The sequence below is a fragment of the Aspergillus undulatus genome (assembly GCF_047715775.1).
Source record: "Aspergillus undulatus strain CBS 261.88 unplaced genomic scaffold BDV17scaffold_8, whole genome shotgun sequence".
NCBI classification, from domain to species: domain Eukaryota; kingdom Fungi; phylum Ascomycota; class Eurotiomycetes; order Eurotiales; family Aspergillaceae; genus Aspergillus; species Aspergillus undulatus.
Genome location: NW_027396612.1, coordinates 273,139 through 298,836, shown reverse-complemented (window position 1 = coordinate 298,836; position 25,698 = coordinate 273,139). Strand labels below are relative to the sequence as shown.

The 25,698-nt window shown below is 49.4% G+C and overlaps 12 protein-coding genes across 12 annotated transcripts; 4 read left to right on the top strand and 8 right to left on the bottom strand.

The window, feature by feature from the left end:
• Window positions 1-1,257: 1,257 nt before the first annotated feature.
• Window positions 1,258-3,712, bottom strand: BDV17DRAFT_227410 (Zn(II)2Cys6 transcription factor). The gene is made up of 5 exons (XM_073755720.1): window positions 2,698-3,712; window positions 2,502-2,598; window positions 2,156-2,427; window positions 1,778-2,094; window positions 1,258-1,725 (listed from the first exon to the last, which is right to left on the bottom strand). The coding sequence occupies exons 1-5, from the start codon at window positions 3,549-3,551 to the stop codon at window positions 1,667-1,669; spliced, it is 1,599 nt and encodes a 532-aa protein (XP_073618690.1). The 5' UTR covers window positions 3,552-3,712; the 3' UTR covers window positions 1,258-1,666.
• Window positions 3,713-5,038: 1,326 nt separating this feature from the next.
• BDV17DRAFT_227339 (uncharacterized protein) lies at window positions 5,039-5,722 on the bottom strand. The gene is made up of 2 exons (XM_073755719.1): window positions 5,250-5,722; window positions 5,039-5,191 (listed from the first exon to the last, which is right to left on the bottom strand). The coding sequence occupies exons 1-2, from the start codon at window positions 5,665-5,667 to the stop codon at window positions 5,133-5,135; spliced, it is 477 nt and encodes a 158-aa protein (XP_073618689.1). The 5' UTR covers window positions 5,668-5,722; the 3' UTR covers window positions 5,039-5,132.
• A 1,597-nt stretch (window positions 5,723-7,319) lies between these two features.
• BDV17DRAFT_301487 (uncharacterized protein) lies at window positions 7,320-9,709 on the bottom strand (the record flags this gene model as incomplete). The annotated part of the gene is made up of 6 exons (XM_073764267.1): window positions 7,320-7,979; window positions 8,023-8,237; window positions 8,294-8,592; window positions 8,647-8,686; window positions 8,721-8,826; window positions 8,894-9,709. 6 exons carry the CDS (start codon window positions 9,707-9,709, stop codon window positions 7,320-7,322), a joined length of 2,136 nt encoding a protein of 711 aa, XP_073618688.1.
• A 579-nt stretch (window positions 9,710-10,288) lies between these two features.
• On the top strand, window positions 10,289-11,141 carry BDV17DRAFT_255440 (uncharacterized protein). Its single transcript, XM_073756933.1, has one exon. The coding sequence runs from the start codon at window positions 10,361-10,363 to the stop codon at window positions 10,949-10,951; it is 591 nt and encodes a 196-aa protein (XP_073618687.1). The 5' UTR covers window positions 10,289-10,360; the 3' UTR covers window positions 10,952-11,141.
• BDV17DRAFT_255438 (uncharacterized protein) lies at window positions 11,135-11,384 on the top strand. The gene has a single exon (XM_073756932.1). The coding sequence runs from the start codon at window positions 11,184-11,186 to the stop codon at window positions 11,349-11,351; it is 168 nt and encodes a 55-aa protein (XP_073618686.1). The 5' UTR covers window positions 11,135-11,183; the 3' UTR covers window positions 11,352-11,384.
• A 235-nt stretch (window positions 11,385-11,619) lies between these two features.
• BDV17DRAFT_288436 (uncharacterized protein) lies at window positions 11,620-12,828 on the bottom strand (the record flags this gene model as incomplete). Its single annotated transcript, XM_073761413.1, has 4 exons — window positions 11,620-11,763; window positions 11,823-12,352; window positions 12,419-12,436; window positions 12,498-12,828. The coding sequence occupies 4 exons, from the start codon at window positions 12,826-12,828 to the stop codon at window positions 11,620-11,622; spliced, it is 1,023 nt and encodes a 340-aa protein (XP_073618685.1).
• Window positions 12,829-13,558: 730 nt separating this feature from the next.
• Window positions 13,559-14,642, top strand: BDV17DRAFT_255434 (uncharacterized protein). The gene is made up of 4 exons (XM_073756931.1): window positions 13,559-13,619; window positions 13,673-13,968; window positions 14,026-14,323; window positions 14,381-14,642. The coding sequence occupies exons 1-4, from the start codon at window positions 13,572-13,574 to the stop codon at window positions 14,468-14,470; spliced, it is 732 nt and encodes a 243-aa protein (XP_073618684.1). The 5' UTR covers window positions 13,559-13,571; the 3' UTR covers window positions 14,471-14,642.
• Window positions 14,643-15,691: 1,049 nt separating this feature from the next.
• BDV17DRAFT_288434 (uncharacterized protein) lies at window positions 15,692-16,257 on the bottom strand (the record flags this gene model as incomplete). The annotated part of the gene is made up of 2 exons (XM_073761412.1): window positions 15,692-15,856; window positions 15,913-16,257. 2 exons carry the CDS (start codon window positions 16,255-16,257, stop codon window positions 15,692-15,694), a joined length of 510 nt encoding a protein of 169 aa, XP_073618683.1.
• Window positions 16,258-16,386: 129 nt separating this feature from the next.
• Window positions 16,387-16,956, top strand: BDV17DRAFT_288433 (glycoside hydrolase superfamily; the record flags this gene model as incomplete). The annotated part of the gene is made up of 2 exons (XM_073761411.1): window positions 16,387-16,488; window positions 16,549-16,956. 2 exons carry the CDS (start codon window positions 16,387-16,389, stop codon window positions 16,954-16,956), a joined length of 510 nt encoding a protein of 169 aa, XP_073618682.1.
• Window positions 16,957-16,994: 38 nt separating this feature from the next.
• BDV17DRAFT_255429 (zinc-binding alcohol dehydrogenase family protein) lies at window positions 16,995-18,472 on the bottom strand. The gene is made up of 4 exons (XM_073756930.1): window positions 18,117-18,472; window positions 18,021-18,061; window positions 17,727-17,941; window positions 16,995-17,681 (listed from the first exon to the last, which is right to left on the bottom strand). Exons 1-4 carry the CDS (start codon window positions 18,403-18,405, stop codon window positions 17,165-17,167), a joined length of 1,062 nt encoding a protein of 353 aa, XP_073618681.1. The 5' UTR covers window positions 18,406-18,472; the 3' UTR covers window positions 16,995-17,164.
• Window positions 18,473-21,717: 3,245 nt separating this feature from the next.
• Window positions 21,718-24,754, bottom strand: BDV17DRAFT_301481 (DUF3435 domain-containing protein). Its single transcript, XM_073764266.1, has 5 exons — window positions 24,255-24,754; window positions 23,986-24,193; window positions 23,500-23,933; window positions 23,094-23,449; window positions 21,718-23,019 (listed from the first exon to the last, which is right to left on the bottom strand). Exons 1-5 carry the CDS (start codon window positions 24,431-24,433, stop codon window positions 21,761-21,763), a joined length of 2,436 nt encoding a protein of 811 aa, XP_073618680.1. The 5' UTR covers window positions 24,434-24,754; the 3' UTR covers window positions 21,718-21,760.
• BDV17DRAFT_227198 (uncharacterized protein) lies at window positions 24,662-25,472 on the bottom strand. Its single transcript, XM_073755718.1, has one exon. The coding sequence runs from the start codon at window positions 25,420-25,422 to the stop codon at window positions 24,859-24,861; it is 564 nt and encodes a 187-aa protein (XP_073618679.1). The 5' UTR covers window positions 25,423-25,472; the 3' UTR covers window positions 24,662-24,858.
• Between the last annotated feature and the right edge of the window lie 226 nt (window positions 25,473-25,698).

The following is a 25,698-nucleotide window of genomic DNA, read 5'->3' as shown; positions in this document are numbered from 1 at the left end:
TGATCCCAAGCTTCATGACTGCTTCTTCGCCTCTTCACCTAGTGGTTGGACCAATGATGAGCTAGGATTTGCTTGGTTGAAGGATATATTTGACCGGCATACAAAGGAGAAAGCACGGAGGCGCTGGAGGCTTCTTATCCTCGATGGCCACGGATCCCATATTACTATGAAGTTCATCGATTACTGCAACGATAATAGGATCCTTTTAATGACATATCCGCCTCATTCAATCCATTCGCTGCAGCCACTCGATGTGGGCATCTTCAGCCCTCTCTCTACCGCTTATAGCAAGCAACTAGAGGACTTCTTACATAAATCGATGGGCCTGAGTCATATTACTAAACGGGACTTCTTTCGCCTCTTCTGGCCGGCCTGGAAGCAAGCTTTATCGTCAAAGAATATCCTATCTTCATGGAGAACTGTTGGTATATCGCCTTTGAATCCTGAAATCATCCTGGCCAGATTCAACAAGAAGAAGGAGTCAAGACCTTCTTCAAGCGAGTCCTCGCGCTCGATTTTACAAGCAGAGGATTGGAGGAAGATTGAAAGACTTCTAAACCGCGTGGTTGCTGATGTATATGATAAAAACACCAAGAAGTTGAACTCAACCATGTACCACCTCTCCACCGAGAATATTCTTCTAAAACTACGTTGCCAAGGGCTAGAATCAGCCCTTCAGAACGAGAATAAGAAGCGCCAGCGTGGAAAGGCTTTATAGTTTGATATTCCACCTCCAGAGAATGGTAGTGCAGTATTTTACTCTCCTAAGAAGGTCCAGCAAGCGTGCGAGCTTCCAAAGCAGAAGGATGAAGCTATACAGATCGCTAAGGCTTCAAAAGAAGAGGAGAAGGTCCGCCGGCAGCAAGCAAAGGAAGAGAAACAGCGTTTGCTTGAAGAGCGCAAGAGAATTCGAGCATCTTAGCGAGAATTACGGCTTATCGAGGCGGAGCAAAAGAAACGCCAGAAGGAAGAGGAGCGCCTAGCAAAGAAAGCTGATCAACAGCTTCAAAATGACTTTCAGCAGGCTAGGAAGACTCCAAAGAGCCCTGCTAAAGCTTCACAGCAGCTAAAAAAGGCACAGATCAGGCCTGCAAGTGCTGATGTTATTCAGGAGGCCTCTTCAACAGTAAATCGTCGAGGCCGCGAAATCCGGCTACCCCACCGTTTCCGGAACGATTAAAAATCGTGTATATACTAATATCAATGACTACTTTGATCTACCAAAAAATAAAGCGATAATATCTATTGTATGTGGTTGAAAAACCTCATTATTTAATGTTGTAGTTGGTGGTGATATCGTGCATCAGGTGGGGCCGTGCATCAGGTGATCACCGACTGTAAGTCAATCCAAATTGATGGAGGGTGCGAATCTGACAGGGGCGATGTAGCGATGTCCGCAGAAAGCCCGTAGAAAGCCCGCAAAGTCCCCAATTACACCTGCATTTCACGTAGGCCAACCAAGCTTGACTTCAAGTTGCATAATTATGATTAATAATAATTCCCAGTGTTTGTCAGGAATAACATAATCGCAGAAACTGCGAGCACATGAGGTTAAGTCATGAGCTGCCGTCCTCTGTGACCCGGGAGCTCTCACATGGAGCTAGGTATACATCAAAGGGCATCTCTCTGGTCTATTCCGACTCATATCGTGGCATGGAAGCTGGCGTTATTTCGCATCCGCGGCTAACATGGCCTCTTTTGCATCCAAAATGCGTTCATAGACACCTTTCTCGACGTTAGAATCATTCTTTCAGGCTATTATTACCAAGAGACTCACTAGAGAGAGGCCAACGGCTTCGTATATGTCGCAGTAACCATCTCAACACGATTATGCTTTCTTTGATTTCTACTGATGGATCTCCGTTCTCGATAGTCATGAGTGCCGAAATTCCTTGATACACAAGACCCACGAGAAAAAAAGTACATTGACCTTGTTGTAGGTCCACCATATTAGACCCTTGCTGGAGTGCTGTTGCAATGCGACAAAGCGTGTTGATAGCATTACGAGTCTCGACAAATGTATGCTGCTGCACCTCATACTCGGATCGCAGCTGTAACTGCTCCCAGTAATTTTCTTGGAGGAGGAATACACCACTGTAATGAACGAATCAGGTTTTGTGTTTCCCTGTTTGACAAACTAATTGCGAGTCCTTACCTGTAAGAGACCAGGCTTTGGCAGCAAAAGGCCAACCCGCGGACAGAGACTTCCATTTCATTAGCACGAACTAAGGCTTCGAGTGTCCGGCATAGTTGGACTGCTTCTGGTGCTAAAGTGCTCTCATCGAGGTTTGAGGATACTATAGAAGAAGATCTAATGATATCCAGGGCCTGGCTGATCAGGTACGTTGCCTGAGCTAGTCTGCCGAAATGACCGATTTTGAACACGAAGCCCTGGCATATGGGAACCGCGTCCTCAGGCCGTGAAGTCTATATATAGTGCTAAATTAGTAAAGGTTCCTATACGCTCAAACTTGCTGTACAGGAAGGGAAATGTGTCTGACAGCGTTATTGAAATTATCGTCATCAATGGGAAGAAAATCTTGAAATGTGGGATCTTCCGTCGCTAAACCCCGAGAAGGATTTGCGAAATTCAAGAATCTGTAATTAAATTAATTCAGGAGCGCTTATGCCGCTAAGTTTCACAACTTTCCCATATCGGGACGGCCGGTTAAGGAACTTGGATAGGAGGTAACGAACCGGTCTAAAATTAAGACAGCCCACCAAGCCCTGCGTCTCTCCTCAATCTCCATCCAGGATATTGTATTAGGCTCTCCGCCCATACGATCTTTGTTGATCTTGTCTAGACCCATGGCAATGGCATAGCGTGCACAAGCTCCGACTGTCAAATAAGCAGCAGGGTAGATCGCATCACCAATCTCAAAAGTTGCAATGAGTATAGCTGCCTGTAGAACTTGAACACACAAGGCTTGTGTAGATTCCACGTCAGAGTAGAACGCCTTGACTAATCGGTATAACGAGGTTTTTTCTAGGCCTTCATCATCATGTACTGACAAGCAGCATAGCTTGATACACAAAGCCAGAAGGGCTGTCGGGCGTCGGGATGGGGATAATGGATTAAGTACGACGGCGAGATAGCGCTTGCGGCTGATAATAGGCATCCAAGTTGTCCGAAAAAACTTGCTGGCTGTCTCCCGGACCTGCTGGCTATCGCTGAGGTGCAAGGCAACTTCGTCCGGAAGGCCTATGTTCAGGCGAGGGATTTCCAGCCCAGCCTCACGGAAGAGACCAGGTGCTAGGAAACTAATGGCGGTGGTAACAGCAAATGAAGAAGTAGAAGCAGAGGGAGACTGGATCTGAGGTTCAGTACTGCTGGACGCTACAATAGGCCCTGAGTAAGCTGCATTGGAATCACTGATAGATTCCGATCCTTGTATGCTGCGGGGAGGCTGGTCGGAACGTTGGCCGCGTCTACGCGGATAACTGCACTTCAAGCCTTTCCTGAAACAGAGCTGGCATGTTGGCAGATTCTTGTCACAGCGTCGCTTACTGCGGCGACAGGAAAAACATGAAGTGGAAGCGTGAGAGGTCATGTTAAAAATAGAAAATTGATGATGCTTGCTATTCCCGAAGCTTTTGGTATTGTAGAGATTTGCGGAGTGCTGCGGGTGCGGGCGAGCGAATACGTGGAATAAGATTAAGGATATTCCGAGGCCGAGGGGGCGACCGCAGAACTAGCGCGGTTCATGAAGATTGTCACGCAGCTGAAATGGAAGCTCCGGTTCCTGACGGAGGGTTACCGGCTCGCCACCCTACCTCAGGGGCCTAACCCAGCGTTGGCGGGATGGGGTACGTCATCTTTCTACTGGCTTCCTGGCGAAGTACTCACCTGCTTTAGATTACTCGTACAGGGAAATCACAGTATCCCTAATCGCAATACATCCGCAATCTGACAGGTCTTGTAGGAGTTGTGCGACTTGTGAGGGCCGTCGTAAATCGGACAACTCCTCCTTTCCATCAATGAGAACTCGTTTTTCGAGGGAGGCCATTTCGTCGGCGCAAAATTGAACTCTTCTGTCCGAAGGCTGGCGCGGTTCACATAGCGGGGTTCCTTGGCGGGCACTATCAACCATCCTGCGAGAGTTAGCACGTGAGCATCTTCCTTTGATCTCACCTCTAACCTACTGGCCATAGGGGCAAAGCTTTCGTACATAGTATGTTAGCCAGGGTCCACCAAAAGACCCTTTTGAGCCGAGATGCGCTGATTCATCACCTCTGGGGCATATTAACTAACCCAAGTAACATAGTTTCTTGAACCTCCACACCTGGAACATACGCCAGAAGCTCCTTGGCATACGCAGCTGCGGTTTCCGGATGTACTGATCCTGTAGTGAATATCAGGGTCGGTGGTGTCTCGAGGATCACGTTGAATCTCAAGCAAGAGCTAGATTCACACATTTTAAACTCATGGCGGTGAAATTTTAACTATCTCACTGCCTTCCATGCCCTCCAAAACAGATAATGTTTGAAACGCTAAGCATGAGCCATGGAAACCTAGCGGTGAGATAGTTTTGGAGTCTCGGGAGGCAAGAAAATCGGACCCACGGGAAGCCGCGTATCCAAGAACAGCAGCGAAGTTGCAGGAAACATTGTAGGCGCCATACAATTCGAACGCTGCACCTATTCGAGCAGCATACTCTGACAAGGATGACAGGAACTGGCCACAAGGTAAGCCTGGCCGATTCTGTTTAGGACTGGTAAATCCTTAGATATTCTGTGGACAAAAGAGACGAAGTACTGCTTCTCAACGAAGCAAGAAGGAAACCGGACTTTGATCGAAAGGTAGGGTAGCTTTGATTCCGAAAACAACAGGTAGTAACTAAGAAGAATTATATTTGGTAAGGAGCGTCCTTGAACACATGATTCCCTACGTAACGCACATATCGGTCCCGCCATGTCCGCTTTCTCAGTAGCTTCTTGGCACATATCAATACTCTGTATCGTGGTGTCAACTAGCACGTCAGCCTAATTTTCATGCGGCAGATCCGTTGGCTGACAGCATCCCGTGTCTTAGTGTGGTTCCCTGACGGATACCTGCACATTTATATACAATCGCGTGGTATGACACCGTGTAGCCATCAGGTTATCGCAAGTAGGGAAGCATTCAAAGATCCTTAACAGATATAGTGATGCAGGCTGCTAGTTATGTAAAACTTTTGAGGTCGATATTCGACTATTCCACAGAAGACAGTTAGCATCCGCACTTTACATCTTTTCGGGTCTCCACTAACGGTTTTCACTAGACCTTGACATCGGCGAAGTGAAGAAAAGCAACTTCCAGTTCTTCAGTGCAGCATCACGGTGTTCTAGTGTGGAGGGTGCGTAGTCGTCACTGCCGATAGTGTTGCGGAATGTGTCGATGCTTGTGAATTTCACTAAAGCCACCAGATCCCATGTTTCATTTCCAAGGACCCTAGAGGTAGGTAACCCTTGATACACAACTTTAAAGTCGCCAGCCTCGGTTGCGAGTCTCCTGACTTCTTTAACAAATCTCTCAAGCCAGGCTTCTTGGCCACTGCATGGCGGGTGTGAACTTCCTTCTGGATATTGAGCTTGCTCATGCCATTGCAAAAGACTGAGCATAAAGACAGGGTGGTCTTCAGGGAAGTCGTTTGGTATAATGTTGACAAGGCTTCTGATTTTTACCATTTTAGTCTTATAGGGGAAAGATCGAGGAGTTAATAGAAGATGTGCTGCCAGTGCGCGGTTTTGTAATTAAATACTTCCAGTTCCGATCTTAAGTAAATTAGCATTGACTGTCCTGTCCAGTTATCAGCCAGTTTCAGGGGTTGAGTCTAGAGCATTCCAGACCGAACTAGATACCGGTCGGGCGCGGGATTTTCGCGGAAGGCCAGATACGTGTCGCGCACAACATGAACATGGCCAAGGCTGAGTGAGGGTGCAGCAGAAAGGCACGGTTACTTCAAGGTTGAAGTACGGAGTATTGGCTGAAGCAATTGCCGATATGGCTGGACTAGCTTGTGTCTGAAACTATCAGAGCGCATTTAAGAATGTTGTAAGCTAAATACTGATATGAAAAGTGGGTCTACACGTGACGCCGGTTAGCGGCCACGTATCCTGTTACCCCTGGATCTCCGACCGTCGACACACAACGAGACAGACAACGAACGGAACACAGAGCGAGCGTCGTCAACCTATCGTGTATAGCATCAATTATATGGCTGCGTCGGTGTAGCCGCTACAGATCTCTTCTGCCTTCTTCCCCTTAGATGACCCCTGAGCAAGGAACCTTCAACATACCTCGCACGTCACTGCCCGCAAGTAATCATCCTTGAGGTGCCTCGCACTCAACTATACTTCTTTCGCCTCCAGCAGCTGTGTGTCCAACCATGTTCTTTCACTCAATCAACCACCGCGGCGGGCAAAATCTTGGTCAAGATCTCTTCATCCTTCAAATGTTCCCAACTGTACCAAAAGGGTCACTAGGACCAGACCCTGCGGCCTGATCTCGCGGACCGTACCTATATACGGATAGCTTGCCCGCCATGACAACTAAACTCCCTCCCAGGGAAGGCTCATCCCGAGCCTGACGCGCGCTGCCATGCTAATATATGTGGATCCTCCGACCCTGGGGCTGGTGAACAACGCAACTAGGCCCAGCGGGATTCTGGCACCCTACACACATCCGATATCAAAAAAATTCTAGCCCATTCCTCTCCACAAACTCGCGAAATGCTAAATGCGTAGCTAATCGGATTCGGTGACCATGCTTATTCAAGGCTTGGCCAAGGGCGACAAAGGGCTGGACATCGCCACGTGAGCCAACAACCTGTAAAACGATATTGAGCCGGAGAGGAAATCTGATGTCGCTTTCCTCGGGAATCCACTGATGCACCTGGTGTGGGTCTCGCTGTAAAGCTTTATACAGACTGGCGATCTGCGGGTTAGGGCCAAGAAATTTGATGTTCAAACGACCGTTATCTGCGAGGCAGTCAGGTTAGAATTATTTATTGATCGTGGTAAGAACCATTGAATAATGGTCATAAAACAACCTGTAGTCTGCGTCCCTGCCTGAACGTCAACCGGGGCAGAATGGAAAACCCCCAAATGACGCACTTCACATACATTATATGCAAGAAGTGGTCCCTGGTCCAGGTTTTGCGCCATCGGGGAGTTGGGTATTATCTGTCTTCATATACCAATATTAAATTTGCTTATGGTGGAGTTTTCGGTATTGGGACCTAGAGTCGTGGAGGATTTAAGACGGGAACATAATTGTGGCCTTCTCAACGTTTAGCTGTTATTATAACGTCCCTGGGGGCTAAAAGTAACGCCATCACTCAGAAAGGGGTAGACAATGCCGCCTCAAATGCCGGACTCAACGACAAAAACGCGCCAAGATCCATACTCGAAAAGTCAAAGTTGCAGCCCATATCCGACTCCCTAAAATCCAGCTCGTCGGTGGTTCCCGCGGTCCCCGTCATGTCGGGCATGGGCATTCCCTGTTCTAGTGGATTACCCTGAAAGTCGTAGAGCATGCTCGGGTCTTGACCCGGGAAAAAGGTACTAATTATAGAGAGGGGGTCGAATGTGGGTGCTGTGGTGGGTGTGTTGATGTTGGTGGTACTGGAGGGAGTGATTAAAGGGATGAATGGTTCGTTGGGGTAAGTGTCTGTTGTTGGAAGGGTGTTCTGCGGTTGTGATCGCGAGTGTAAGAACAATTGTGGCTGTGGTTGTGTTGAGGGTTCGTTATGTGGCTCATTGGTGTTTATGTTTGCAGTCAGTGGGATCCATTCGTAGGCTGGATTTATTTGCTTGAGAATGGTTTGGATAGCTGCCATTGAAGCTCTGCTGGGGTCGTCCTGACGCATTGTTGAGATGGCGCGCAGGGACGCATACACCCAGGGGAGGTATGTGCCAGCGAGGTCTTTGCCGTGCATAAGGTCGAAGATGAGGGCGAAGCAGGAGCTTCCCAGGAAATAGGAGTGGTAGCGAATTTCCTGAGCATGTTAGAGGAGTATGAACGAATTGTGTGTGACATACCCTAACGAGTTCGTTGACGGTGTAGGATTCGCATAGGAAGTATATTATCCGGCATGCAGCGCTGAGCGCGTAGTCACAGACCTCGTTGAGCCAAGATGGTATTTCTCGCTTAACACCAGGTTTCCCATTCGCCTGCGATGTTCTCATGTATTGGCTCCATCGACCTCGGAAAATAAGGAACGGGCGGAATGTGAGAAGGATAGTGTGGTAATAGACTTGAAAATCAACTACTCGCCCATATTGGGCGGGTGGGGGGAGGAATGTTACTCACGAGTGTTTAAAATAGCTTGTTGGACACCAATTCGACCTGGCTGGGGGCGCTTATTGAGTCCAAATCCCAAAGCACACTGCATCTTGAACTCGAATGAACGCAGATCATCCCTTACGGACATCGCAATTCTCCACATCTCCAGCAATGAATCAAGACGCTGGCCGTATAATTCGTCTGCTGAGTAAGCAATAGCATCAGAGAGAAATACCAAACTGTGCAAAAATGCATCGTCTGGAAGCGCAATACCAATATCCCGCCGCAAAAGCGATCGCGGCCGGCCTAAATGGAAGCAAATCCAACTAACACAATTATTAGTTAAAGATTTTAGAGCTCTAGGCAGGGTTGGCACTCACGTTTCGTAGGCATAAAGGTACCAGAAGGTCCTACGTCTTTCTTCAATGTACTCTAGTGTGTCTCGGCATCCCACTGGGCGACTCCTTATGCATTCCAGCAGCCAGCGCCCTGCGGGCGGCGCACCCCAAGTGAAGAAAACATAAGTTCGGCCGGGCTCTTTCGTTGGTATAGTGGGCTTGCTTGGCGTCAGCAAGAAATACCGAGCCAAAATAAATTGAAACTTATCATAATCAACGAAAGCTGGACGCTTTGGAGGGTGACGTTGTCATCATATGGGGAGCAGGTAGCCTTGACCCGCTCATACAAAATATCACCCCATGCATGATGCTCGGTCACACACGAGCCCATAGCTAACGCCATGAGTAATACACCATCAGACTGGTCGGCATTCCTGGGGACTCGCGTATGATACAGCTGCTCAAGACGGCGCTGAAAGGTTTCCTCCGACCAAATCGGCATTAACCTATGTAAGGAGCTAAGGAACCCTTGAAGAAATTCGCTTGCAAGGTAATAAGGCAGAAACATAAGCTGAGGGTCTTTCGTGCCTGGCCCCGGCGGGACAGTCGAGTCTAGAGGAATACCAAAGTATATGCAGCGGAAACTGAACATGTCCAATCCCGCACCGGCTTCCTCCACTCGACCCTGACCAAGAGTGCGGATAGGATGGGCCGTTAGATCCCTGTAGATTTCATTGATAAGTGCAAAGTGCGATGTGCTACCATAGTATAGCTGGATTTTGCTAGACGGCGAAGCCCTATGCGTGGCTGAGACGCTGTTGTTGACGCCCAGTGGGGGATCGGGAGGGCGGGACACAGGCGGCTGCAGAGACTCTGGCCGAGAGGGCCCAGTTGGCCCTAGAGCATCACTGATGCTTTCTCTCTCGTTATGATGTTTTCTCTTGCGCGACCGAGTGACATCTCGGTATAAACACGGTGTGTTGCGCAGTTGGCAGGTCTTGCAGGGGGTTTCGCCATCGCACTTTATCTTGCGTTTCCGGCATTCTTGGCAGGCCTTAGGGATGCGCCGTTTAGTCGGCTGCGAAGGCGATTCGGTCTTGGCCATATTCGAGGGTTGCAATGAGATTAAATGTTGGGTATAACTGCGAAATTGTTTAGCCGTCGAAGCTCGAGGACGAGTCAATCGCTGTCACTAAAGCCGGAAGTCCGAATACATATAAAGGGCTTTTAACTTGCTAGATATAATTCAGCTTCCCCAAAAGGAATTGGAAGAGAAAGGTGAATCTATATCTCACCATGGAGGAGCACCGATCCTGCTGGTGCATCTGTCGCTGCTCCCTAACAAACGGAATGTAGTCTTAACTCTCCAGAGCGCAAAGACCAAGGTTTCCCTTTTAATGTTTGAAGGTGGGGACTGTAAGCGATATAACAAAATATTCGCGCCAAACCAAAGATGGTTCCAGGTGGACAAGACTCGAGACCTGAACCGATTAGCTATCTTTGAATTATTTTCTGCCAGTAGTCATCTCCGAGTGAAAGTTTAGCATCAGGTCAATTGCGGTTGGAGCCATTCAAGTTTCATTCCGGAATGCCGTAAGTCCGAGTGGCAACCTATTTCCAACAATCATAGACTTGTAAAGGGAGAATTATTTCTGCTCCTCGCATCAGTCACTCGATCGATTGCTTCACATTCAAAAAATACTTGATCTCTATATTACCAGCTTGCGTCCATTGGCCCTGCATATGTGAATGACTGATGAGCAGGATGTCACCCTGCGTTTTCACGGAAACAAATCATAACGTCGCAGTACTTCCTAAAGCGGGTAGACCGGATACTCAACCATGTCCCACAAAGGCCTCAATCCGACGTCAGAGAAGCCGGCATCCTGCTCATCTACCTTCGCTTATCGATGCAGGAGCTTTCAGGCAGGCAAAGATAACTATTCTTCCGCTGCAGCCATGGCGGACGAGAATTGTTTGCGCCAGATTATACCTGGAGAGCAAGCTCCCCGTCGCATCTTTCACGCCTGCGATTCGTGCAGGCAGAGAACGGTATCTGCATCGCACCCCTGCTTTGTACGGACTAACTTTCTCAGCTCTGATGCTGATTAGCTCGGCTATAGAAAGTGACAAGTGCCCCAGCCTTTACTTTCAGGATTATTCATCAGCCCGAACAAGTGGGGCCGAGTTCGTTCAGTTGGTCACCTATGGAGAGTGTGCAGTAGGTTCTCGAAGTCACAATGCCAAATCTCCGCAAAGAAAGCAAAGACAAAAGGCTTCGCCACCAGGGCTTCTGCGCTCGGGCAGGACAATACTGGCTTGCCCGATATCTACTCGCATCCAGTGATTTATCAATCTGGTTGATCAGGCTCCAGGATAATCTGGCGTACTATGTAGATAGTCCTTCATCTTGTGCTGCGCATGTGATTGCTATGAAGCCGTGTTTGAACTGCGGATCATGGGCTAGTGTTGGAAGGCTCGTGAAGCCGGTTGGTTTCACTCATTAGGTGTTAATTATTTAAAGTGCAGAGTCTAAGGAAGTAACTTCATATTTTCATGTGTTGGGGACTGTCCTTCACATGCTGCGAAACCGATTCGGAGAAGATATATTAGTTGCGTGTGTCGCCTTTCTGGGGGCATTTCAATATCTCCTCTTAGCGTCGATCCAGCTCCAGTTCTTAGCTACCATGGCCACTTCACGCAATTCCAGTGATTCAATGAAATCTACCTGGCGCTGGTGGGATTGAAAGTATTGGCACATGGGTCACTGGCTCCTTGAAGCGTTTCGTGCTCATCATATTGACCTGGACAGAACAGTTCCGGTACATCCAAAGACAGACATGGTCCCATCATGCTCCAGAGTGGCAGTTTCACCTCTGGATCCTTTTTCACGCTTTTGTTCCACTCGCCATTCACCAGACCTATATAAATTGTTTCCATCACAATATGACAGCAACGACTGTATACGTGTTATATAGTCTCTTGTTAAAGGCTATTGGCATTCGTCAACTTCACTTACTCCGCCGTGTTGGTCAAAAATACGGCTTCTTTGATGGTGATAAGCACGAGCGTGATGGTGTCCCCGACGTGGGTGTCTGGAGAACTCTCAAGTCTCTTCTTGGTGCTGTCGCCTTCCGTCCGATGGTCGCCACCACAACTCTATCATGCAGACATATTAACGTTCAAGCAGCCCTAAGCTCCAACTGCTGCTTGACCACCTCGGAAACCTGCACCTCCATCCCCTTAAACTGAATGCCCAACTCCCTTTCCGCCTTCGAAGCATCAACCTCATAATTCGACCGATCAACCGGCTCAAGCTTAAGCGGCAGAGACGGAAACTGCTCCTTGACAAAGTCATACACCTCCCTCCACGACCTCTTCTTCCCCGAAAGCAGATACGCCTGCACGTTTTCTCTCTCATTCTTCTTCACTGTCAAAGCACGCACATGTGCAACCGCCACATCGTCAACGTGGACGCCGAGGTAGTGTCCGAAGGCATTCGTCTCTGTCATGAGGGCTTGGAAGAGCATTCCGTTGGTACCACCGAGGTCGGAGGCGGATTCCTGCACGAGGCTACGGCCAAACACGTAGACGGGGTGGATTGTGATAATCTCAAAGTGTGGGTTCTGGGTTTCTTGGAAGTCGAGGACGGCTTTGTACGAGGCGAGCTTGCTTGCGTGGTACTGGACGGAGCCGGGCTGGCTGGGCAGGGCTTCCTTGTTGATTGTGAAGTCGATTTTGTTGTCCTCTGCTTCTCGTTAGATCCATCCAGTCTCGGCGTAGATGGAGAGAATAAAATAGAGCAGGTACATACCGCGAAGAACGCTGCCGTCTGCAATCGGCTTTAGCGACACCAGCGAACCAACCGACGCAGTCACAACAACCCTCTTAACACTCGGGGCCTTCAACGCCGACTTGAGCACAGAGACGGTCCCCTGCACCGCCGGGTTTCAGCAGGTCCTCGCCGGCGCTGAACAACGGCGAGGCGACATGGATAACATATTCGACACCCTGTACTGCGGCATCGAAGATACCGGAGACAGTAATGTCGGGGATGACGACGAAGGAAATCTTATCGGTGTATGAGGGGAAGAGAGCGCGGAGCTTGGCGGTTTGGGCTTCGCGGCGCACGACGAAGCGGATTGTGTGGCCGGCTTGGAGGGTGCGCAGGGCGACTTGCGAGCCGATGAAGCCGGTCGCGCCAGTGATGAGCACTGCGGACATTTTTCTGTAGGAGTTCGAGGGATTGGATTGTTGAGCTCGATGGATTCTACACTGATCTAAGCTCCATACGACGGTCTCTATATAGACAACGCCGAGACTACCAAGAGCTGATAAATCCGCCAAGCCGCCGAGGAAGCAAACGAGTGTATTTATCAATTAGTGATATTAGAAATCGCCAACGTTTAAGCTTCTTCCACTGGGGACCAATCGCGTAGATTTGCTGGTTCCGGCGCTGCAAGTGGCCGTTCGGAGCCGCTGGCCCACTCAGAAGATGTGATTAATGATCCTGCCGAGCCGAGGTCGTGGCCCTTGGAATGGTGTCGAAGTGTCATCGATGAGGATTTGTAACTGCGCTATGGGCCAGGGAGGATTTCTATGATTAGAATACAGATAGCCCTGCATGGGTTTTTCCTCCATCAAGGGTTGGTTTCCAGAGTCGTCGAGTTCGGGACAAGGCCCAGCCTCACAATAGATGGATTCTATTGTGTGCGCACGATCTGCGCGCTCATAACTATGACAAACTCCATCGCGTGAAGAATATCTAGGCTCTTGTCGGGGAATGGATGGACCAATATTGATGATATCATCAGCCCGCCCCGCCATGATTTCTAAGCACGGCCTCATCAAGCCCCGAGCGAAGCAAAACATTTGCATAAGCTTGCGAGGGGGTACTGAATAGATAAATAATCCAGTTCCTGGCTCTCAGTTGCAGTAGACCATCCTTTAGAACGCGCCTCTGTATAATGGCCAGCAAGCCGTTCGCGATCATCGCCGGTGTTGGCCCGGGAACGGTATATCCTCCCCAACGTCTGCCTCCTTAATCGATTATTGACACAAGAACCAGGGTGCTTCTCTTGCCAGGAGGTTTGCCAAAGCGTACCCTGTTGTTCTTCTGGCACGCAATCCTGCGAACTATGAGTCTGTCGTGAACGAGATCAATACTAGTGGCGGCCAAGCCCTCGGGATCAGCACTGATCTTTCCGACGCGACGAGTGTCCGCTCCGCATTTGACAAAATCTCGAAGCAATACGCTGGTTCAGCACTTGCAGTGGCTATCTTCAACTCGGGAGGCGGGTTCGTGCACAAGCCGTTCCTAGAGCTGACGGACGAAGAGTTCACCCACGGTTATGAAAGTCAAGGGTAGGTGTCATCATGCTTGCTAAAGATATGACTGAGCAACCGGTGATGGTGTAATAGAAAAGGAGGATACCTTTTTGCCAAAGGGACTCTGCCTCTACTCCTTGAGGCGAAAGAGCTACCTCATCCGCCTACTTTGATTTTCACCGGTGCGACTGGCAGTCTGAAAGGGTCGGCTAATTTTTCGGCCTTTGCGACTGGAAAGTTCGCTCTCCGGGCGTTAGCGCAGTCTCTGGCGCGCGAGTTTGGACCGAAAGGAGTACATGTCTCTCATGTTATCATCGATGGAATCATCGATATCCCTCGGACAAAGGCTTGGAAGCTCGAGCATGAAGATGCCAAACTTGACCCTCAGGCTGTGAGTATTCGCAAGTCTTCTCGTAGGTGTTTTCGGAAATTAATTTGTCAATCCCAGATTGCGGAGTCATACTGGCATTTGCATACGCAACCACGCACGACGTTTGGATTTGAGCTCGATCTGCGACCATACATGGAAAAGTGGTAAGACACACTCAGCGGACAATAGCGGATAATATAAGTTACCTTTGTTTCGCAATCAACTTACCATATCCTACTTTTCAAACTTGAGTGGTGGCCAGAGCCCGTAGCATAAGGGGAAACTCCGTCAATCTGATCATGCATTCTGGAGAGCGGCCCGAGGATTGGGTACCTTGTCCAGTTAGTTCGTGCATCGTAGTGGATGATCTATAGCCATCTATTTCAGTGCAAAACAAGCTAGCAGAATCACACACATGACACGTTCATGCTCTAATATAAATCTCCAGGAGGTGTCACACATACGCTACCTTCCACACACCAGTTGAACAGTATATTGGATAAAGCAACCTCCAGCATCCATGTGCATTCTTACACTTCTCGCTACCTCCCAGTTCGCCTTTGGGGCCACAATCCTTATCCCCACAACATACTTTGATCCCTTCACTTCCCTAGAGGAGTACTTTGCCTACCTATACCCATGGGGCTCCGACCACAACGGTTTAGCGCAAATTGTTGGAAACTCATCGGCCATGAGTACATCTCGGTTTTACCATTATCACAAAGCCCGTCAGTGGTCAACTTCTCACTAGTGGCGGCCAATAGATTCAATATCTCTCAGATGCTATCCACTCAGCTAAGGGGCTCATGGTTGAAGCTGAATCGGGGTTCGACAACCAGGCCGAATTGATGGCGACAACGGCGGAGGGGACGTGGCCCGCATTTTGTTGAACGGGGCAGACACCTGGCCACCAGAGATCGATCTAGCTGAGTGGAAATGTAAGTTACTACTGAATTTCTGAGAAGTATTTCGCAAGCTCACTATTACAGGATCCGGTGATACATGTTTTAACACGTTTAATGTAAGCCCTCCATCTATGTTTCGACAGTAGGAACCTAACAAAACAGTTATCATCTGAAGTGCAGGCGCACGATATTGAGTACCCCTCGCTGGAAATCTTTTATACCGTGAAAGCCGAGATCTGTGACGAGGATGGGTCGACTATCTCAGTTAATTACTGTTTGGTGTTGCAGGCGCGGTCGTAGTACTCGCAGGCAGAGATTTGCGCACCGAATTGCATGGTCTGCGTCTTCTTCACGATCAACTCCACTACCATGGTGGAGGCTCACTTTTCTCCCAGGCTGCGTTTGAGACTGATGTGTATCGCGAACTATCGACGCTACTCTGAGGCTCAGATCACCCTCTAGGCGGCTTTAGAGCAAATTCATATCACCTCCTAAGTGACAGCGGAGCATTACAATCCAATGGGACTAGAATCTCCGCAAATTGCTGCACATAACTATCGGTCATCACTTCCTCCTTCATGTAGTCTGGTATCGCCATGTCGCCGTCCGGGTCAAGCAGCGTCGATGCTACTTTGCGAATAGCCAGAACCTAAGCATATCTTGTCAGCGCCCAAATATAGTTTCACATAGCGGGGAAAAGCATACAAAAGCAAAGCTATTTCGCTCCAGCGTCTGTTTGGGAATGTGCTCGAGGACGGCAAGGAGGTCCCGCGCAATAGCGCTCCTGTACTTCCACAGTTCGCGCTTGAGCAATATCTCAGTGTCTGATGGCATCCGGTGGTGAGATTCCGCACAAAGAGCTGGCAAGAGCTGGACGTGGATCACATTCTCGAGGAGTACACTCTGGATGTAGAGGGAGGTGATGTGTATATTCGCCCTTGCGATGTGAAACTCGGATGCCAGGGGTTCTAAGGCACTATTGATCGACGGGCCGGGGACTCGGAGCTCTAGTTGGAGGTCCCGCGTCGCTACTTGGAAGTAACGTCTCATTTCACTAATCGCAGTTCTCTCGCCAACTGTCTTTCGCTCTAGGGCCGTAAGAGCAGACCTTTGTCTGCGTCCTTTCTTTGATTCGAACACTGTCCACTGGTACACAACCAGCAGTCATTCATTCTAATCATGCTTTTCAAGCCACTTACTTTCATTTCGGCCATTTCAGGCCTGGCCTCGCTTGCCTTTGCTTTTGTTCCGGAGGCGAAGTCCAATGTTGCCATCTACTATGTAGGGCTCTCAGTTTTCTCGTCGAACACTGCAGGACGTGCTAATACTCTATCTTTCTAGGGTCAAGGCTTCGCTCAACCGCGCCTCGCCGAGTTCTGTTACTCAACGGCGTTCGATATTATTAATATTGGGTTCATCAACTCGTTTCCAGACCAGAATCCCTTCACTGGGCTACCCGGCAGTGACTTTGGAAATAAATGCTGGGCTGACACTTACTCGGTCAATGGAATACCATCCCAGCTGAAATCACACTGCAAGGATTTGGTAATCGACCTCAAAACGTGCCAGGACGCCGGCAAGAAGATCTTCCTGTCTCTCGGTGGTGGCCACAACTCGTACCAGCTAGACTCTATCGACTCCTCGGCCCGGTTCGCCAACTGGCTGTGGGGAGCCTTTGGACCAAAGAGAGACGACTGGGTGGGCGAAAGCTCTGTTACATTTATACCTTTGGTCTGTGACATCATGTAGGTCACAGCTTCATCAATACCTTATCATCGACACCTTAATTGAATACCTTTGACCTTGATATTCATAATAAAGACCTTATCTCAATATCTGTTGTAACTACATGATACATGTGTAGCTGCTTTCCGTGAGTTTGCCTGCAGAAGAGCTGGTACAACAAGTAGACATGATGAGCGGCTAAAGGGGAAATGACCATTGTTGGCATCCTTTCCTAAACCGAGTAAACAAGCTTTTTCCCACTGACTTGCCCTTCTCTCAGCTTGTGCAATCCGTCCAAAATTCCGTCCAACCCGTTTGGTTCATGTGCGATCGGGTGCGGCTTCAATTTTCCTTCCGCTAGTAGTACCTCGCAGATGTCGAAAAATCTGGATGCGTACATATAGTCCTCCATTTTCGCGGGAAATTCATGTCCAAACTTTGCGAAGGCTTCTCCGTAAGCGGTATATGCGAATACCATGGATACAGCGATGTCCTTCCTCGGACATTCTGTAGTCGGGGGTAGCAGGGAAGAATATTTTCCGCCAAACTTCCCCATGGCGTCAAAGCAGAAACTTGGAGAATTTTTCTCGCCAACGCAATCGAAGATTAGACCTAGTTGGTCATCGGTGGCGGTCTTGATATCTTGAACGGCACTTGGGCTGTTATAGTCGAAGACCATGTCAGCTCCCCGTGATCTAACGAGCTCAAAGTTGCTGGGTGAGCAAGTTGCGAGCACCCGGAGGCCGGACCTATCATTTGTTAGATTGTATGTAAATCCAGTATGCAGTACTTACAGCTTAGCTAGTTGAACGGCAAGAGTACCAGTGGCTGTACTGGCACCATAGATAAGCACCGCTAGAGGTCCCGATGTAGGGTTGTTTGGAAGCGGGAGACCCAGTTGCTGATACAAGCCCTGGCCGCAGGATGTAAGTCCAGCACCTAAGGTTGAGCCTTCTTCAAAGGACACTGAGTCGGGTAACCTAAGGACCACACCGGTGCGACTAACGGTCTGCGCTTGTTAATCATCTTATTATAACAGTAGGCTATGTTCGCCCCATCTTTCGGAGTGGATAGACGGTCAAACTCACCCATTCAGCGAAAGTCCCATCAGCATGGAAACCGGGGTTTCCTGTAAAGTCTCGTGAGAAGGATTTTCATTTATGGACTGGGGTTGAAGTATTTACCTCCGTGTACGGATCCTGCAACACGATCCCCTTTCTTCCATTTCTTGGTGCTGTCTCCATCAGCCACTCTCTCCACGACACCAGCGTAATCCACCCCGAGTCCACATCCTTTCGTGTCTGGCTCCCCGTCCAGGGGCTTCCAGTCTGCGGCCCTCCAGTCCGTAGGGTTGAGAGCGACGGCTTTGACTTTTACCAGCATATAGTCAGGCCTTAGTGGTGCAATGCCACGATCCGAAACTACCTTAGCCACTCCAGGACCATCAATGATCACTGCTCTTTGAGTCGCCATTCTCTGCCCTAATTTAGTAAGTATTTCCGATGGATTTTAGCGGACTTGCTTGTCGATGTATGTAAAACTGTTTCTGGTGTTCAGCCCTGGGCATGCATAGGACTATTATATTATAAGCTGAACACCTGATGACGTCTTGCTTATAAATTTGACTAAGCAACTTGGCAATTTTTGATGTTTGTTACTCCTGTAGCTTTCGATGTTTGCGGAGGTCTGCGGGTGTAGGCGGTGTATGCATGACTCAAGATGTCCGCATTTCTGTTTCAAGTACTGTGACTGGACGTCGGTAATTGCACCCATTTGGCCCCACCTACCTAAAACAAAGATCATGATTTTCAACGGGGTTGCGGTCATCTACGGGCATCTGCGGGCGCTGCGGACATTTATGTGGCAATTTGGTAAAATGAATTCTAATTGCACCCCGTTTGGCCCCACCTAGCTCACCGCTACTACCTACCTCAAACGAAGATCATGATTTTCAACAGGGTTGCGGGTGTCTGCGGGAACTTGCGGTCATTTACGGGCATCTGCGGCCGCTGCGGACATTTATGTGGGAATGTGGCAATTCGGTAAAATAAATTAGTAGTCGTAAAAGGCCTGGATTGAAGAGTAATAGGAAGACGATTACGGCTGTCGCTTGTGATGTACTGAAATGGACAGCGTGTCGTGCCGTAGTTTCTAAAGTGTAGCGTTGCACGCACGCTAAAAGTATTTGGCTCAACAAAGGGATCGAAGAGTTGAGCATACGCGCAAAGGGCCTCCGCTCCACAGCATTCTGTTGATGAACGGGTTACACATATTTGGTGAGAAAGAGTTGAGCCGCTCAAGAGCTATAGCTTCAAGTAGCTGACGCGTACATCCTGCTTAAATGCTACAGCGTCACCAATAATGTGCCTGAATACGTATGAAATACATACCTCACTTTGAATGTTCTTCTGTTTACCTACGGTGTCAGTACGGGGACGCGTGTTGACTGCAGTATCTGTCCACTTGCGCTCAAGAACAGAGGCTTGCGGCTGAAGGGCGGCTTACCGAGGACAGGCAGCTTCTGACGTTGGTCCCTCGAGTACCAGGCAGAATCCGAGCCAGGTCCCCTACCAAGCGCCACGTTCTATGACATTCAAGGGAACATGAGGTCTTTTCTAGGTATGATATACGAATATATGGCTCAACTTAAGAGGCTTACACAAATGTGAATTATAGCACCATGAGCGAAATCTCTCAGAGCAGTTGGCCACCGGAGAAGCATTTCCTATGTTGATTTATGGAATGTCTGGACCTTGCTATGTGGTATGCCACATAAAGTCATTCATGAGTACATGCTCATGGGGATGCCCTTTTATGAAGGGGTCTGACATGGGAGGAATGGCTCAGAAGGCGTGCAACAAGAGGAACCCCCTCTTGTGAGAACCCTCTTGTGACAAAATCAGGCACGTGAGGACTCCAATGAGAGAGAGAGCCAGACAGGAGACTCATTGAGATGAATATGTTCTAGAACAGCTGTCTCATTCCCAATTTGGAAATGATGGGCAAACCAGTGAGGGTGACATAAAATCTGGTCATCTGTAGACCAATGGGGCCGCAACAATGTAATTGTTGAGTATCACGTCACTAAACCTTGCGACAGGGAGGCCAAGGTGCTCTGAGGCAGGGTCCGAACATCCCTGCTGGTACAGTGCTATACATCGAAGCGCGAATATTCAAGGTTGAAAGACCAATGGATGAGCTACATCCTCAGCGTGGTCGTAACTGCTAGGACGGATGTCACCAGTCACGCGACCAGTAAGGTCTGAGGACTTCTCCTGATGTCCGCCTGAGGTTCTAAGTCAAAAATGGACAAATGCTTAGGGTCTGAACACCTGGATGGTCGGAGCGACTAGAGCGGATGGCTACGGGCCTAGGGTCAGGTGCTGATGATCCTAGCAGTAAGACTAGATGCGTAGGCACTGTGATGTAGGACCAGAAGCACAGCACCTGGCGCTCCCGACCTATATGGTCGGAGGACCGCGGTCGTACGACCGGCATAGACAAAGGACCGCCGACTGGCGTCCGTACGAGGTGCAAGACCACTGTGGACGCCAGACTACATTGTTAGGATCCCCGTGGCCTACAGACCACCCACTATTTCTGGAAACCGTTCACAATATTTCATCCTCGATGACTTGCCCATCATTCCCAATATTTTCGAGCAGTCGTGCCACTGAAGCGTCAAGATGCCGCGTCACCATTAGGTCCCTCCCAAAACACATGAGGATGGTGAACCTACCATCGGTGATCGCCGCGCGAACGCACTCATCGACGGCAACCTTCCGCAGCGCACTATCATAGAAGCGTGCATTATTGCTCTGATCCTGCGCATAGTGGTCCGCGATGTTCTGTGCCTCGTGTGGATTGTCAGAGCTTACAATCACGGTGTCTGTCCCCCTCCAATTCCCTCCGTCGTAAGCATGGAATGTGATGGTAACTCTCCGGCCTGGTGGTAGATCACTGCCGAATCCTTCACTGGTGGGTATCTCCTGAACTTCTCCGATCCCCTGGTCCAGAGTTATATATGAGGCACTCCGCCCCTGTAAAAGATAGAAGAAGAACAATAAGAATAAAAAATCTTACCTCAACAGGTCATACATCACAACGCCTACGCACACTGACTGCCCGAGTCGTCAGGTCTGGGCCTACCCACTAGCACTCCGGCCTAACCCTTGGACCTCAGACGGGTCTGTAGAGAAGGCTTAAGACCTTACTGATTGGGAACCAGAGGACGCCCGTCCGATGACTCCGAAATATTCCCGTCTTCTCCCTCAACCTAAGTTGCCTACCCATTTGCACATACAAAACCTCAAAGCCTACTTTTGAGGCTTGATGAACGGAGCAAAGAATTACATAACCCCGAACCTAGCCCCTCACTTTTCTAGATTGAACTTATGGTCAATAACCGTTTGTTTTCGCCTAAGTTCAGCTGAGAACCTTTCTGGAGTCTCCGTCAGCCCAAACATCCGCCTGCAGGAAGCCTGATGGCTCAGCAAGCTCTTATGTGGCTTTCGAATGTACTTGGCCGGAGAGGCAAAGCGAATTTAGGGCCCAGTGACCTCCATTTGCCACGGCGAGTTTGTACTACATGGCACAGATACTAATACCCTGTGCGTTGCCAAGCATCGCGACAGATTCGACTTAGGAACGAGTACTGTGACTCTAAGAATACAAAGTGCATTTGGCCGGTACCTGAGGCCAGCTATTTACAGAGGGTAGACGCCAGCAGATATACTCTATAAAAAGAAAAAGAACTTCCAGAGCCAAGACTTAACGGAACTTTGTGCTCAGGTCGCAATGACTGCATACTAGATATCATTCCACGCTATTATTCAAGCCGCAATCTCTTTGAGCGACGCAGTGGAGGCTCCGTAGCGGTGGGTTTGTGAGATTCCAATAAGCGTGGGTCGATATTTGCCATCTCGAGATCGACAGAGGAAGCGGGAGTGTCGGTACCTGACCGGCCGTCCGATTCAAGAGAAGCTGGTTTGCTGTCAACGGATGAAGTATCGCTGCCAGCACGCCGAGGTCTTTTTGTGAGGTGGTGCAGTTTAATATCGACGTCATATGCGTGCACGATAACAGCGTGGGCCAAGAACTCAGTGACTTTGGTGAACTTAGGAAAATCACGGCAGGCTGCCCACGTGCAGCTTATTCCATCACTCACATGGGCGAGATGAAAATCAACGAGATGGCGACGGACGGAATCTTTTCGCTTGGAGGGAAATTTGTGTGGAGGAGGATTAGACGCTGAGCAGCGGGAGAGACCGTAACAGATAATGCAAACATCCGTTGGACATTGCAAGGATTCCTCTTCCGGCGGTGAAGGTTCTGTCGACTTCTCAGATTCATCATCATCATCATCATCATCAGCGATATCCCAGTTGACTCGGTTGCCCCGCCGATTCGGCTCGCACAGCTGCGAGAGCGCAACCATGTCTTTGGTAACCTGGATACGTCGTGCAAGCAGTTTATCCTCATCATAGTCCTCCGCTTCTGGTCCGTAGAAATTCTCCACGAGGCGCGCTCGCTCAGGGAAAACGTATTCTGGGATAGGAATATCCCAGTCTTCGTCGTCGGAGCCGCCAACTTCACAATCTTCAGCTTCAGACTGGCCGAGGAGTTGCTTGATCTGTCTGTCAACTTCGAGGACAGGCTCATTCTGAAAATATTCCTTTCTAGCTGTCTCTCGGGTGTCTTTTGTTAGGCTCTTCCTTAGCTGAGAGAGCTCTTTCTTAACCGCCTCATGTCTTTCATGCAGATGAGGGAATGTCACCCGAGCTTTAGCCACTGTACCAGCTAGCGACCGCATCTCCTCCTTCAGCTCCCTCTGCTCTCGTCTAAGCTCAAGGACTTTCGGGTTTCGGCAAATAGCACGTTTCTGCATGTCAGTGAGGTCGGAAGGGGCAAGGGGGTCTCTCTTCCTGAGCATGCTCCCAGCAACCCGAAGAAGACCCTCCTGAGAGGGTCGGAGAAGGACGACATGCTGGAGATCGCGGCCGATGAACTGTGATTGGTAGTGCTTTTCGAAAACCGCGTCGCCAGATTGGCCTAGCACTCTTTGCCGCTCCTGGCTTGTGAAGTTCCCTGTAACGTCAAGTTAGATACAGTTTGAGCGTTCTGTCGTCTAGCAAAGCTACTTTCCACGATTGGAGACGTACGATTAACTTCATTTGCAGTCCAGCGCCGGTAGTTATAATGACCAATATTGTCCTCAAACCTAGCATCTCGACCTAGCTCATTGAGCGCTTGTCGGCTCGAGTCATACGTCATCGGCAATGACTTATGGAGCTCATAGCCGTATGGAGTGCGCTTAAGACGTCGAAGGAGAGGGGTATCAAGGACCTCCGGCTTCCACCGTAGGGGAAGAGACTGGCGGCGCTTTGGAACTCGAAGCCGCCATATCAGTTCCGGAGTCAAATCATTGAGAAAAGCCCCATCGCGGAAGGCAAGTGAGATGATTTGGTTGATTGGGCAGTACGCCAATTGATAATCACCATGCATGAAGAATTTAGTCCTGAGAAAAAGCTTTAGCCTCAGCAACTAGCTGTCTATGGATTCGCTTACCCGTCAGCGCCTTCTGGCCGGCCTTTGAGATTGCGAAACTCAATGATGGCACAGAGGACATCACGCTTGCTATTTGGGTCTTTAAGATAAAAGAGCTCAATATCGCGGTAGCAGACTGAGTCGGGAAGATCGGCGGCCGAAACGTGTTTGGGAAGGTCGCTCTGGAAAGTCTGCTCGCCTTTGCGTTTGCTCAGAGACGACTCCTGGCCAGTTTTGAAAGCTTTCTGGGGAAGCAGTACTCCCGGTCGCGTTCCAGTGATGGCAGACCAGAGCTGCACTGTGGCAAATTGAATAATCATGCTCCCGTGACGGAAAAATCTCGAATGTATCCAGTGATGGCGATATAAGATGCAGAAGACATCCACGTCAAGGGTATCCTTCTTCTTCATACGCCTGGGGATCTTTCGCTCCGCGGGAAATACTTGATTCAGGAACTACCGCCGACGTTAACAGTGGAGCGGTTGGGGTCAAGGACAACTAACGCACCCGTCGCATCTGCTCATAGACATTGTTGTTCAGACGACGCCGTGCAAACAGACCAAAGTATTGACAAAGTCGTCGCCAATACTCATCATATGACTGAAGAAGCTTCTCTCGCGAGGTCCTGTACATCCAATCGAAGAAATTCATGTAGATCGTTTGGTCCTCCGAGAGTAAGTACTCCACGTAGTCCTCTTTTGAATGGATGCAAAATCTGTCGTCGGTACGTTAGCGACGTACAATTTCTGGAACAGTCGGAGAAGATGCGTACGTACCTTCGCCAGTACCTCTCGACCACTGCAAGACCTTCCAATGTTTTTGGTTTGAAATTCGGGGGAAGCCATCCAAGACTGCGGAAATGCTCGAGCCTAACTCGAGTTTCTTCGCAGAGGATCGGGTCGGTCCAGTATTGGTGCTCATTAGGATCTGCAGGAGGGAGGGGAGGTGGTGACATATTGATAAACAGATCCGAATATAAGGGAAAGGTGATTATCTTCGGGAAGTAATTCGAGAGCGGTTGACTTGAGGATTGATGTGAAAGCAGTGAAGGTGGGAAGGTGAAAGGGTGCGAAAAAGAAGAGGGATGGACTGAGGACGGGCGGCATTTTGTACAGCACCTGGGCAATCCAGTTGAACTCGGGGCAGCTGGATCTGGCTGCAAAGGAAGCCATTTTCGGCGTCACTTTTGGTCGTGAGTTGAAACGGAGCGAATGCTCGCTGATGTTTGTCACATCAAGATGGTGACTAAACAATCTTGGCGGGTGCAGGATAGTGGTGTGTAGCACGTGCTCGAGTGCTAAAGCGGCGGCTCGTGAGGGAAATTACAGGTGGAAATGCGGCCGTTTATGGCCTCAGTAGCGGTCATTTTCGGCGTCGATTTCACAGGTCCTCATATTCTAGTTGTAACATTTGGACCAGTTTGTGGCCGTGACTGCAAGTGTCAGGAGACTCTGCCCGTAGGAGAGAGCCATTGTCGACGACGACCTGAGCATCGTTTATCACATCACTCTGATTAATGGATGGGTGTGTGAGAAGCTCGATCAGAAGCCATGCAAAAGTCTGCATTCCCGGCTCGGTAAGACGCCCATCTTGGAATGTCTGCATGAAGGCGTTCAAAACAGTACGTGGCTCAGAGACAAGCGTCAAGATATCCTGCAAAATCTGACCATTGCAAAGTTTCTTGACAGATGGATCAGCAAGGTACTGTAGAAACGGAGTCGTATGGTTGTCCAAGAAGTTAGGTTTGGTGTCGAAGCGTACTCCAGCGTAAATCGCGCTTCGTGCTGCAGGACTTGCGAGTAGGCGCTCAACACATGCAGCGTGGTCGCTCTTATCAAGGATAGCCTCCAGAAATCGTGAAAAGCTATCGACATTGGAGATAGGACGATTCCCGCTGAGGACGAGATCGAAGAACTTCGCAAGTCTGTCGGTACGGGATGCCATGTTGACGATGTACACTAATGGAGTTGATGAATGGTGAGGAGGGGGAAGAATGGAAAACACAGGAGAGAGAGAGAAGAAAAAAAGAGCTGAAGAGCAGTCAAAAGAGCAGCGGCACTGCGAACGGCTGATTCGGCCACAGCGCTGAGACAGAAGGCTGTGATTCACATTCACTCAGCACCAATTAGTAGCTGTGCCACAAAGCGGGCAACACCCCTGCCCAATGGCGAAGAAGCAAACAGGCAATGCAGTGAATTGGGTGAAGAACACAATACAAGC